At 38.1% G+C, this 13,423-nt stretch overlaps 1 protein-coding gene across 2 annotated transcripts in view; it reads left to right on the forward strand.

Moving 5' to 3' along the window:
- NUP210 (nucleoporin 210) overlaps positions 1-13,423 on the forward strand; it is a 120,933-nt gene that overhangs the window by 33,930 nt on the left and 73,580 nt on the right. For both annotated transcript variants that reach the window (XM_077821183.1, XM_077821184.1), the window contains exons 5-11: positions 1,806-1,956; positions 6,902-7,034; positions 7,965-8,123; positions 8,607-8,675; positions 9,028-9,134; positions 10,504-10,644; positions 12,119-12,256. In XM_077821183.1, coding sequence (XP_077677309.1) covers positions 1,806-1,956; positions 6,902-7,034; positions 7,965-8,123; positions 8,607-8,675; positions 9,028-9,134; positions 10,504-10,644; positions 12,119-12,256 — 898 coding nt within the window. The remainder of the gene's footprint in view (positions 1-1,805; positions 1,957-6,901; positions 7,035-7,964; positions 8,124-8,606; positions 8,676-9,027; positions 9,135-10,503; positions 10,645-12,118; positions 12,257-13,423) is intronic.

Below are 13,423 nucleotides of genomic sequence, written 5' to 3' on the forward strand. Positions count from 1 at the left end.
GTAATAGGCCTTCAGCAAAGCAGGGTTATTTTGTCTATTAGAATTTTACTAGTATCCATCATAGTAAATGCTACAATGAATGTTTGCTTTGCTTGATATGAATGTCAGCTCCAGAAATGCTTGCCTGACATACTTTTGGGTTTCTGGTCATACCAGAAGCATATAAAACACTAACTCAGTTTTCTTTCCTATCAAGCAGTTTCCACACACTAGTCAAGTAGAACATTAAACTGACGTTCTTGTAATATATAATCGGGATGCGAAGACACGATAGATTCAAACTCAAGTGCCAGGATTTCCATTTACTTAAGAAAATAATATCCAGCAAAATTTAGTTAGTAAAGAAGTGAATCAAAGCGTGAGGCAGAGGAGATAGGAAAGCATATTGTGCTTTGAGTCCTGCTCATTAATGTGAAATATCTGTGGTGGTGTTGTGTCTGCAGTACACTGTTATATTGGGTGTGGTTTTTTTAATAGTAAACCGATGTCATTTCTCTGATCAAACCTACGTTATTTTTTTATTGCCAGTATTTCCCCTGGGTTTTGCCTGTAATGGCAAAACATGCCTTTTTAGCAGCTTATATGGCTAGAACTCTTTCTGCACTAATGTGTGTGTGTTTTGTTTTGTTTGTTTTTTTAAATGGTGCAGCTTTTGTGTGTAGACGAGCCCTGAGTCACTGAGGTGCTTTTGAAAATCCACCCCAACTCTTAGAAAGAATCCCATCTTGATTTAAAAACGCTAAGGGATGGAAAATCCTGTCACAATTTTAACATATAATATTTTTAATAAAGTGGTTGTGTTAACCGCCCCTTCCCTTCCACCCCCCCCAAATTTTTTTTTGAAGCAAGAAATTCAGAGTTTAAGGCTGACTTTTAAAGAAACCCAAGGGAGTTAAGTTGCTGAACTCCCACTGAAATTTAGTGGAGGTCCGGTGCCTAATAACATTCAGTTTCTTGGAAAATTTCATCCTAAGTTTTGTTTTTGGTGTTTTTTTGCAAGCAACCTTCAAAATTTGACCCTGTTATCAGCACCTAACCAGATCCTGTCCACCAGAAATTCCTTTTCTCCTAATTACTATACCTCATCTAAATTTCCAACAGAGACCACATAATACATAGTTTACATACTGCCCGTGCACATGTAATCAGCGCTTCTATCCACTTCACATCAAACACCCTTCTAGTTCACTTGAGCAAAACACCATAATGTTCTCTTAATCACAAACAAAACCGCAATGCCTTTCCCATTTACCATACCTCACTGACCTAGAGAATCCTCTATACGCAGACTGGAAACATAATTCGAGATACCTCGTCCATGTTTCCTATATGTCTCTAAGAAGGTCCTGCATTCTGTACATAGGCTTCAGATACACTTTCATCCGAGTCACTACACAAATTAGCCACAGAAGCCAGAGTGCCACAGTATCAGAGCACACAGATATATTGTGCACTATATGTCCATTGCAGAATACAGTGCAAACTCGGAATTATCTTGGTACGGAGTACAGTTATGCCTAACAGTCGCAATGCAGGTTAGAAAAGGGACCTGCACATAGGTATTACAGACATCTATGTTTTCCAGTCCTACACAAGCCCATTGAGCACTCATGGAAGCTTAATTTAACATTCATGTGTTCAGGAATATAAGTGAAAATTGAGCCTCTCCTTCCTGGCATAAAATAAACACGTTACATTTGCTGTGGGCATTTTTGCGAGAAGTAAACAATACTGTAGTTCTGATATGGGTTAGTATATATTATTCATGACCCTTGTCTCATAAAGTTGTTCTGTTCACTTTTCAGTATACTCAAATTCTTAGAATCTACTTACATACCACCTTCCTATATATCAGAGATGGAAAAAGTTGCCAAACAAGGAGACACCGTTCTGGTGTCTGGAATGAAAACAGGTAGTTCCAAATTAAAAGCAAGAATACAAGAATCTGTCTATAAGGTAAGAAATTCACCTGGTTCATTTATTATTTCTTTTTCATGGCAGAACTTCCCTGGAGCCGCATTAATTTTCCCTCTCTTATTACTACATACTCCACTCCAACATCTCTTCCTTTATCAGCTATTGTAACACTGCCCCTCTTTCCCAATGAGTAGATTATGTGGCTTTCCGTGAGGTGGTTGCCCATACTACTCCATTGATTTTTGCCCAGCACTCGGGATGAATAGTGCAGTTGTCCTGTTTAATGAGCACCCCAGATGATGTGGGTCCCAAAGCTAGTTTCCAAACCTGTCTCTGTAACATGATAGTGTAGATAGCTTGTTCCTGTGTTGTTTAGTTTGTTTTACAAAGGAATGCACTTTAAATTCACAATTTCTTTTTGTTTTCTTTGATCATTAGCTCTTCAGGGTACAGACCGCCTTTCACTCTGTTTATATGGCGCCTAGTACAGTGGGGCTCCATTTCTCATTAGAGTCTCTAATCACTGGTGTAATACAAATACTTAATAATAACGTGAACTTATTGTGGTGATGTGCAAGCCAGAAATAAAACAGCTTACTTTTGAAATCCCAGCTTATGTAAGTCTAGTTATAAAAACAGCTGTTCACTTGTTTACTGTGCAAACTTCTACTGGAAGTCTGAAAAATGATTATGGAAAAAAAAAGGCATCTTGGGATTCCAAGTTTATTGTCTTTGAATCAGAGCATAATGACACTTGGATGCTTGCACAGTGCTTTGACATCATACATTTTTAAATAAGTGCTGCTATTATTAATGTTTGTTTATTAATATCCTTGGACAACATCTGCCAGATTCTGGCCTTCACTTAACGCTGTGCAGCATTGTGTAGCTCAACGGGGCCCTCATTCAGCAAGACACCTAAACACGTGTATCTTTAAACATACAGGTTGTCAGCCTGATTCAAGTGGGGGACACACAGTTAGGTGTCTGCTGAATTGAAGCCTTGATCTACTACTGCTACCAAATAGAAGCATTCCCTCTGCTTGGTGATTATCTGAATTCATTGTGGGATGAGGTTTTGGCCCTCTGGCTGCCTGTCAACAAATATTAAAGATTTATCTGATGGATTTTTCTATCTTGAGCATTGTATTGAATTGAGACCGCCCCCTTAGTTCCCTGCATCGTACCAATCCTCATTTTGTAATCAATTCTGCCTCATTAGATTCCAGTCTCAGAAAGCACTGAGATCAAATGCTAATAAACAAGTGTGTTTAACTATAGCATTGGCCTTTTTCCTAGCTCACCTATCGATTTATGCTATTTGTTACTTCGTAATCTACAGTAACAGTGTTTTCATTTTAACCCTAGCAATGAAATTGTCCTTTCTGTTAGTACAATCTACTTAAGACATTTATCTCTCTCTCTGTTTTTTTTTTAATGGGTTATTTCCTACAGGAATGTTTTGCATTTCATTAGTATTTTAAACGTTGCAATATTTTAAGAAATAAATATTCACTTACAGTATTTTTAAAAAAAATCCATCCAGTATCGGTATGCAATTACTTGATATATTGCCAGTTTCTCTATTAAACAAAATATATTGGTTTACGTTTTTTAGATATTGGTTAAATAATCTACGTCTTCTGAAAACATTATCTAGAAGTACAAAAATAATAGTGCATCTTAAGGACCATATTTTGGTTGCAGTAGTGCAATTGAAAAGTAATTCTGCTCTACTCCTTGCAATTACTCCAGATTCACACTATTGCTGATGAGATCAGAGTATGGCCTGGTATTACTAATGTTTATTTTTGCGGTGGTCCTTAGCCACTTGAAGTTGGTTTTGTTTTTTATCTTCATATTTATTTTTTTCTGCATTAGTTCTGGCATCATTCTGTGAATTTTGATTGAAATAGTAGTATCCTGTTCAGAACTTTATATGACTTGCTTTGTTACTATTGTCCTTACATCTTTCACTGCTGCCAGACCACGTGTTTTCAGTGGAACATCCCTCAAGCAAATGGAATAGAACAGTATTTGATTTTGTGTAGTGTATTTCATATTCTTGATTTTATAAACAAAGGAGTTACACAGAGATACCATAGCACAGTGTTAGAAGACATGCCAAACAAAGGTATGTTGGACCACCCTGAAAAAAATGCATTTCCAGATCTCAGATTATCCATTGTGTGCTTGCCCCCAAAAGTTGTAGGGTGAGACGCATTCTCCATAAGATTAAATTGAGCAGGTGCCCTCCACCCCATCCTTCTGCAGCATTGCTGAACAATGTATAATTTGGAATTGCTTCCTTCTTTGAGCTGCTGCAGGGACAAGCTTTTTGCATCTGCAGCTATTGTAGAGTGTGACAGGCAGTCAACAAATTCTAAAGGACCACTGAATTTTTGGGCTGTGCGACGATGCAGACCATAATTTATGGCTGAATTCTTGCACTGAAATCCTGACTCCACTGAAATCAGTGGCAAAACTCCTATTGACTTTTGTGGGTCCAGGATATCACCCAGGTTCTTGGTGTTCTTCCCGCTATCCAGGACAATAAACCTGAAAGGTGGAAGAAGGACAGAGCACTATGTTTTGCAGCTTCAATGTGTTCACTGTTGTATGACCACTTTCATTTTTTATAAACACTTTTTGGCATGTCTTTGGGCTATAACAGCAAATATAAATGGCTTACATAAAAAGGAAAGGATATAAGAGAGATCCATCTATACATAAGTAAATTAAATTCCCTGTTAATAAAAAAAACCCCAAGAATTTCCTATTACCCTGCACCTTCTTATTTTTTTCCTATTAAGAATAAACCGAAATATGAAGAAACTTTCAATGCACTGAGCCTCCTAAGTTGTTCTACCTGGATATGCAAAAGACCATAAGGAGAGAACATCTGATCATAAAGGGAAGCATGATTTAGTGACCGAAAGCACACATGATTCATGAACTCTTCATTATATATATTCCTGGCTGCAACATAGTGTGGACTAATTACTTATACACTCTATGCCTCAGTTTCCCTATCTGTGAAATGGCATTAGTATTCCATTGTTGTGTTGTGAAGTTTATTAACGCCAGTAAAGAACTTTAAGGTTTTTGACTGGAAAATACTATACATTTTAAATTATTATTTGCTAATTGAGATTTTTATTCACTTACTGGTATAACCACTATTTAGTAGGCTTTTCTACTCGGAGTCAGTTCTCAAGGTACATAAAGCCATGCCATGGCCAGTTGGATTGAGCTGGAGGTCAGGGACGGTGTTGTTAACTCAGAAACTTTTCTGCTGGGAGTAGTGGCTATGCCAGTGCACTCTGTGGCACTGTTGGCACTGGTTTGTGAAAGGGATAGTTGGCAAATTAGAGAGCAAGTTAATGCGTGGCAAGCCAGGGTGAATCTACAGCACACCAGGTCTCTGTGAATCAAGATCCATGTAGGCATGGCTGTGGTGCACTGAAAGTTAGCATACTATACTTTCAAATGTAGCACGTTTAAGCCAAGCCACACTCCACACTTTCAGTGCACCGTAGCAGCGTCCACATCGGATGTTACTGCATCGCAAGATGATGTGCTACAGAGTCACACCCCGGCTTGCTGCACAGTAGCTCACTATGTAGCCTCTCACATGGCAATACGTGTTACTTTGCCAATAAACTAAAACTGGCCACCTTCAAGCTTCCTTGAGTATTTAACAGCAATTTCCTCCCAAAAGCCTCACTTTTTTCTTCACTGTCCCACCCTCAAGAAATGTAGGCTTGTAGGCAATGTAGAACTGCAGGCTTTAACAATGTGTACAGTTTTTAATCTAGGCCATAGATTGGAATATAGGTGGGGGGATTTTAAATGTGTGATAAGGTTAAAAAAAATTCCCAGTACTTGAAAAATGGGAGAATCCACTCTTAAGTCTATCTGGTAAATATGTAAATGCCAGTTCTTCATAAAAGTATTCTGCATTTAATACACCCGAATGTCTCTTCTGAAGCATTTCAAAACTGTCATGCAATTAGAGAATATCAATGTTTGCTGCACTGTAGTATAAAAAGAAAAACACTTGTAACAAATACCTACTGAGCTTGTCCTATTCTGGGAAGTCATTTAAAAAAAAAAAAATCTGTAACAGTTTGGTATGATGCATGGTACAGTACAGACTTTTAGAGTGCTGCTACATTTAATCTGCTTGGACCCTTATAAAAATGCTCCCTGCAGCGCACAAACAGATACAAAAGTTTATGATACACTTACCTTTTTTCCAGCGCTGCAGAAGACGTGTATATTCTTTCACTGAAATCCAGTCTTTTTCTGTCTAGTCATGTGATATTCTTAGCCATCAATATTTATTAAATGGTACACTTCAAACAAGCCAAAAGCCCCAGAAGTGTGCCAACGTTGAGATTTTTCAAGTTATGAAATTTTGAGAGCAATTGTGGAAGGCTTGATGAAAACACTGGTTGATCTTAAATAAGAGGTGCACAACAAGTACTATTGTAATGATTAGAGAGGAATGATTGTGACCAAAATATTTTGATTGCCTTGTCTCTAATGCCCTGGACAGTTTTATTTATTTATTTGTTTATTTGTTTGTTTATTTATTGATTTATTGATACTTGTCTTCTTTCATGATCTTTCCTCATCTCTGTATATCTGAGACCTCTTCTTTGTATTATCACTTGATATTTTACACATTAATCATTAAGTTAACTGTTTGTTGGTTTGACCCTGCTCAGATATGTTCAAATGTCTTATTTTGCTTATCTCCTTTAGCATCCATTGCTGATGGTGCAAAGTGAAGCTGTGCTTCTGTGCCCCACTATGTGCTCTGAGTTCTATTGCCATTAGAAAAGTGGTGGTGTGAAACTGTTCTTCAGGACAGAAATAACTTTATACATATTTTTAATTTGTGGATTATGAAGCTTTATTAAAATAGATATGTTTGTAACTTTAAAATGTGGCTTTTGTTTTTTCTTTTAACCAATAGAATGTACATCCTGCAGAAGTCAGGTTGCTTATTTTGGAAAACATTCTTCTAAATCCAGCTTATGATATCTACCTGCTGGTAGGAACATCACTTCAATATAAAGTTCAGAAAATAAGACAAGGCAAGATTACAGGTTTGTCTTCTTCCATTTTTCTTAATATTCCACATTCAGTGTGAATTTTTCACCTATAAGTGGAAAATTAAAATATTGTGTATACTGATAAGGAAATGGTCTTAAATTCAACTTAGATTGTTTTAACTTTCATAATCAAAATTATGATGAGATATCCTTTATCTCTCCCCTTTCTCTCATCATGCAAACACTTACGCATATGCTTATCTTCTGTGTAGGAGTAATCCTATTAAGGATTAGTCATGTGCATAACTGTGAGCACATTTATAACAGTTTGCAAGTTTGGGACCCAGGTCTGTATTATTCAAACAAGTTCATCTGTCTTTCATATTGGGAAACATTTGAATTTTTAGTACATTTGTTTTCCACAGAAAGGCCTCACTCACTTTGTGAAATGCCTGATTTAGATGTTACTCCATTTTCTTGGCACATTAATATGAAAATTGGAAAAGGGTTGAACTAGCTGCATACCAATTTCAGAGGATGAGGAGATTTGTTTATAAGATACAGGTACAAGTACAAGACACTTGCAATATTGTTGATGGGAGTTATTTTAAGAAACCAGATATGAAATAATGTATTCACTTAGACCTACTTCAGCTTTCTAGCTGGCTGTATGGGGTACAGCAGCTTGGATTTCAGTTGCTCATGTGAAAAGTTCCCTTTGCCAAGACTAAGATGTCGTTCTCCTTTAAGCAGGAAGGCAATTTCAGTTGGAGGCTTCAGCAATGGGAAAAAAATATTATTTTATTCACCTAGCTTACATTATGCTTCATGCCTGGGTGTAGAAAATTACTACAAAACTATTTAAAGCGCCGATTTAATGTGTGCTAGGCATCAAATAAAAAATTAATCAGTAATAATTAACAGGGTCCAAACAGTGACACATTGGCTTGTGTTGTTTCATATGTCTTCTTGCTTCATGTACAGAATTAATGATGCCTTCAGATCACTATGAACTGCAGCTTCAGAACAACATCCTGGGTCCTGAGGGAGATCCGGCTCGGCCTGTTGCCAAGCTGGATCAGGCAACATCAACGGTAACTGCATTGCAGCAGGGACAAATTAACCTAGTGCTGGGGCACAAAAATATCCTTTCTGTGGGGTGCTCTTTAGTTCAGCATTCAGTGCCTGATGTCAGAAGGCAGATTTTCCACTCTCTGCCACACACCAGGATAAAACTCTCCAGGCTTTGCCCAGTGGTCTGAAAATCAGCACTAGCTGACAGAGGTATAGAAAGCAACATTGCTGTGAGTTCAGTCACAGCACTACCTCAAGATACCTTGACATGCTCCTAGAAATTAGGGCTTTAGGGCTGGAAAAGATCCATTACATTATCTTGCCTGTTACCTTAGTGGGAGGGAGGAGGAGGGACAGAGAGAGTATGTGTGTTTGTGTGTTGTAAACCAGTATAATCTGGAAATGCTCACTCTTTTAAGGGAGGTAGCATTTTTTTGTCCTTCTTTTCAGGAACATGGAGTCAGTTTTAAATAACATGAAAGCAGCCCTAGCCAAAAGTTAGTTTTAATGTTCTTCTTTCAAAACCTTTTAGTTCCTTTACTGAGCTTGCAGGTATTCGCATGCAAAGTGTTTCCAGATTACCAAACAGCACTATCTATGTTGTGGATCCTGGGTATTTAGGTTAGTATTTGCTGTTACTCTTCGGAGTGTTTATTTCTTTAACAAATTCTCAGACTATGTACCTGTATCAATGCCTCTCTGCAGTATTGGTGCATATGGTATCTAAGTACCTGTACCTGCTCACATATATAAATCGTAGTTAGTAGAAATGTCTTTTTAATAAGAAAATGTTTCATATTAAGCAATTTTGGCTTTAACTTGATTTCCTCTCTGTTTCCCCACCACTAGTCTTTAGCAATTAAAGCACATCTTTAAATTTTATGAACAAAATGTTTGTGAATATATGATACATAATAGTTCATCACATAAATGGCCTTCTGGTCTATGCTGTTGAATGTTTTCTGTTTTACAGGATTTACAATTCATCCTGGTGACAGATGGGTCCTAGAAACAGGCAGACTTTATGAAATTACAATAGAAACATATGACAAATCAAGCAATAAGGTGTATTTATCTGATGTAAGTACAGTGTTAGCGTATGTTTCTATTCTGTGTTACTGGATGTTGTGTGTCTAGCAAATCTGTAAAAAATTTTGTGGAATTAGCTAAGCAGCCCTTTATTTACACAGACTTGGAAAGTGTATATTTTTTGTTCTTAAAAAGCCTGCTGGGTAGCTCTGTCAAGGGACACATCTTAGCACACGTGACAGAAAAACGGAGAGAACATTGGCTGCATCTCTGCAAGTTTACGATAGAATGAAACTTCCAAACCAGTGCAGCCAGTAAGGATGAGCACCAAGTGTAGTTAGCAGACATTTTCAAGGTATTGAATCTTTTTTGAACCTCTTGTTAAAGATGTTTCTTCTCTAGTCTTATGGAGTAAGCTTACATAATTACACAGACGTAGCCCCCCAGTGTAGATGCAACATATATTGACAGGAGGAGTTTTCCTTCCAGGGTAGGAGGAACACCACCACAGGCACATCAGCTACACCAACACAAGCAGTCTTCTGTCGGCATAGCTGTGTATATGCTGGGGTGGGGGGGGGTGTGTGTGTTGGCATAGCTGTGTTGTTCAGGGGTGTGGTGTTTTCATACCCCATACCACATAGCTGCACCAGTGTAAGTTTTAACCCAAATTATGAAGAAATTTGTTGTTAGGGAAATAATTCATATATTTCCTTGCGTATTAAGGATGACAACATAGAGAAATTGTAAATTGGAGATTGTAAAATCTGAATTGATTAGTTTAGTGATAGAAGTAGTGCTGTCCTTTCCTGCCACATTACAGGTTGTTTTTGATGGAAATAAATTCTCTTAAATTATGATGGCAGTGTTTTTGGATGCTAGTACTCTGTCCCATAGGAAACCAGTAAGATGACCTTGATGCACCGGATGATGTCTGTCTCAAAGGCGGGGGGAGGGAACCCTCTTATATGCCTGAATTTCAGATATGCTTGTTTGAACTATATATAGTTATACAATGTAACTTTACAACATTTGCTTACATTATTTATGTCAACATTTTCAAACTTCAGTACCTCCGGTTAGGCATCTGAATCCATATTCATTCACCTACATGAGTGATCTGTTTTGGAAGTTGTCTGTGCTCAGCACATCTGAAAACCTTATTTAGCTTTCTAATCTGAAGCACCTAAACTTGGAACTTTTAGCTTAATCTTATTTATTTGTCTGAGAGGAAGGTTGGATATTTGGGGATTTATTTGTTTGTAAATTGACCATATATGTGTAGTGTGACTTTTTTTTCCTCTGGTTGGATTTTCTGATTATTTTTTTTTTAACAGAATACTTTGTTTGGCTGTCCTGAAATGTATTCCTCAATGTTGTTAATCCATGGCAACACATAAGCAATATATTTTAATTTCAGAATATCAGAATTAATACAGAATTGTCTGAAGAATATTTTGAGATTCTGAAATCCTCTCTGAATGGATCATATCACTATGTGAAAGCAATAAAGAAGGGTCAAACTATTATCGATGCTGCTTTAACATCTGTAGTAGATCAGGTATGTCTTACTAAGAAATGTTCTAGTTTGCTCATATGCTTAGAAAAATTATCAAATACACACACGTCAGAATCTTTTTATTGGTATACTCCTCTGAAAGCAAAAATAGGAATTAAGTGACTAAGCCACACAAAAATAAGAATATATATAAATGGACGAGGGGGCAGAGCCTGAATTCCTTACTTAAGCAAAATGCTCAACAAAGTGTTTTTGTTCTGTGTTTGTACAGTGCCTAACACAACGGGGTCCTGGTCTGTAGGTAGGACTCCTGAATGCTACAAAAATAGAAATAATGAATAATAGATGTTTTGCCTGAGTAAGGCTTGCAAGATTGATTCCTAATCGTGGGTCATTTACCTCTTGTTTAGAGTGATTGAAATGCACTGCTCTGAATTTCTTCCCTGGTAGCTATCCAGAATACGTGGGCATGGGTTGTAGCAGGGTGCTGACTTAGGGCCCAGTCACACACTCTGAGTAAATGTCAAGGCTCACTACTGTGTGTAGGGAAATTCTGACTCACTGTGCCATGTCCTGGTCCTGCTGTGCATGACATTAAATTTTGGGACACTTTCTGTCATTTGGTAAGTGATCATTAAATGCTAGAAAGAGGACCTGCCAAACATACCAGCCTACAAGCCTCTTAAAAACTAACATTGATTAAACTTTTCTGCTACCGGGCCAGTCTTGGTGGCTGCCAAGTATGCAGCCACCAGGGCACTTCAGTTTGGAAGGGTTCCTCCCCATTCAGCAATTTGGTTTTATGTCTGAAAGTTGACGGGGTTCAAATACCTAGACACGTTTGTTCTCAAATCTTTTCCTATCCGCTCCTTGAAAGTGATGAACCAATTCTAACCTCTGCTTCAGGCAGTCGGCCTCTCTCTGTCAGCTTCTCTGAAAAGGCCTCCCTAAGGTCTGCGAGAGTTGCAGTGCTTTCAGAACCCCAGCAGGGGGAATAACATCTTCATTGGGAATCATAGTCATGGAAGGCTCTTGATGGAAACGTAACAGCCAGTTTCAGAGTATGGTATTAACAATCCCTTCCTTGGGCATAGATGCATTATTCTCCACCCACAATCTGCCCCTTTCCCGCTGAACAGGATGTAGTAGGTAGGAGGCTGAGCAGGGTGTGAAGAAGGGTTATGAAGTACAAGGAGTGGAGAAGGGGTAAGTGGGCTCCTTGTTACTTAATTTGCCAGTAAATTTCCATGTTCATCTATGGCTCCAGAGTAATGACAGTGGTAATATTTATCTAATTTAGAGTAGGCATTGCTCCAATGAGTTGCTAATTTGCTCACAGGAAGTGCAGAGCTAATAGTAAAAAAAAAAAAAAAAAAAAAAAATGGTGCTAAATATAACCTTTTGTGTGTGTGTAGGTGTGTTTCCTCAGTAACCTAATTATAAATAAATACAGAATATTCTTCTAAAAAGTGCTATGAATGTCATTTATAATTATACACGCTGTTACTTATTATAGGATGGAGGTGTTCATACATTGCCTGTACCAGTAAGAAACCAGCAAGAAGTTGAAATTTATGTTCCCATTGTCCTTTCTCCAAACATTTTGACATTTCCATGGCAGCCAAAGGCAGGAGCCTATCAGTACACAATAAAGGTATGCTAAGGAAGCCATCTAAATGCAGGAAGTGTCACTCTGGCAGATTCAGTGAGGCCAGTAGTTGTTTGGGGAATCTGCTGCTACATATTAACTCTGGATGCTGCAGGCGAGTTCACGTTAAAAGTGTGTTTGGTGGAATTTCACTGGAGTTCAGTTGCACTGACTGGTAACTGCTTTAAAAAGAGTTGCACCTCTTATTTTTGTCTCTGTTGTTGGTACCTTTTAAAGTAAAGCATAATTACAAAAAAGCCAAACTTAATGATAATTGAGTGTGACAGATCTCAGGCAATGAGAGAGGCACTTAATTTATTACAAATAGGTTCCCTGAATTAGTTGGCATAGTGACTGACTGCCAAGAAGCCATCTTAAGATGAGTGAGCAACTCCGTAGAGCATTGACATTGGCATTCTTCGTTCCCTGCCTATCTCCCTGGCTATACCAATAGCATGGTTATTGGAAGGGAAAGGCCAAAGCTGTCTTTACAGTAGATGCAACAACAGTGTTTTTAAAATTCTCCTTTCTTGTACTCCTCCTGTCCTTCTCATGCTGCCACGCTTGCCAGGGCACACTATTAAACCAAACCAACTTTTGAATGTGCTCCACTGGAAGCAGAGTTTACAAAGCAAACAGTATTTGTTTTTCTCCAGTTCAGACTGTATCCTTAAATCAGGAACCTTTTTGTATACTGCTTTCAAAATCTGAACCCTTGAGACGTCGCTAAATGAAGATTCCCCAACACATTTGGCCTCAAAAATATTACATGTGCAATTCCTGTCTATCCACTTGGCATATGTGTATGCTGAGAGATGAATCTTTTCTCTGATCAAACTGTCCAGGAAAAGATACGGAGCAGCCTACATATGGTAAAACAAGAGATTTGAATGGCTTATTTTTGCATTTCGTACAGGGCCAAATTCTGCTCTTCCACAGTGGTGTAAATCTGTAATGACACCATTAACTTCATTGGCTTCAACTGGATTTTCACTTGTGAGAGACCAGAATTCAGCTCATACTCAGTTACCCTATACATAACCACATAAAAACGCCCTGCACTGTTGCACATTTCTGTTACAACACTGTAACTCAAGTTGGTTGTCCCCGGTGGAGAGTTGAACATTTGGCGCATGCTCTTTCAAAATGGTCCTTTGTTTCTTCTTTTAATCT

Source organism: Eretmochelys imbricata, chromosome 7, assembly GCF_965152235.1.
Source record: "Eretmochelys imbricata isolate rEreImb1 chromosome 7, rEreImb1.hap1, whole genome shotgun sequence".
Classification (NCBI taxonomy): domain Eukaryota; kingdom Metazoa; phylum Chordata; order Testudines; family Cheloniidae; genus Eretmochelys; species Eretmochelys imbricata.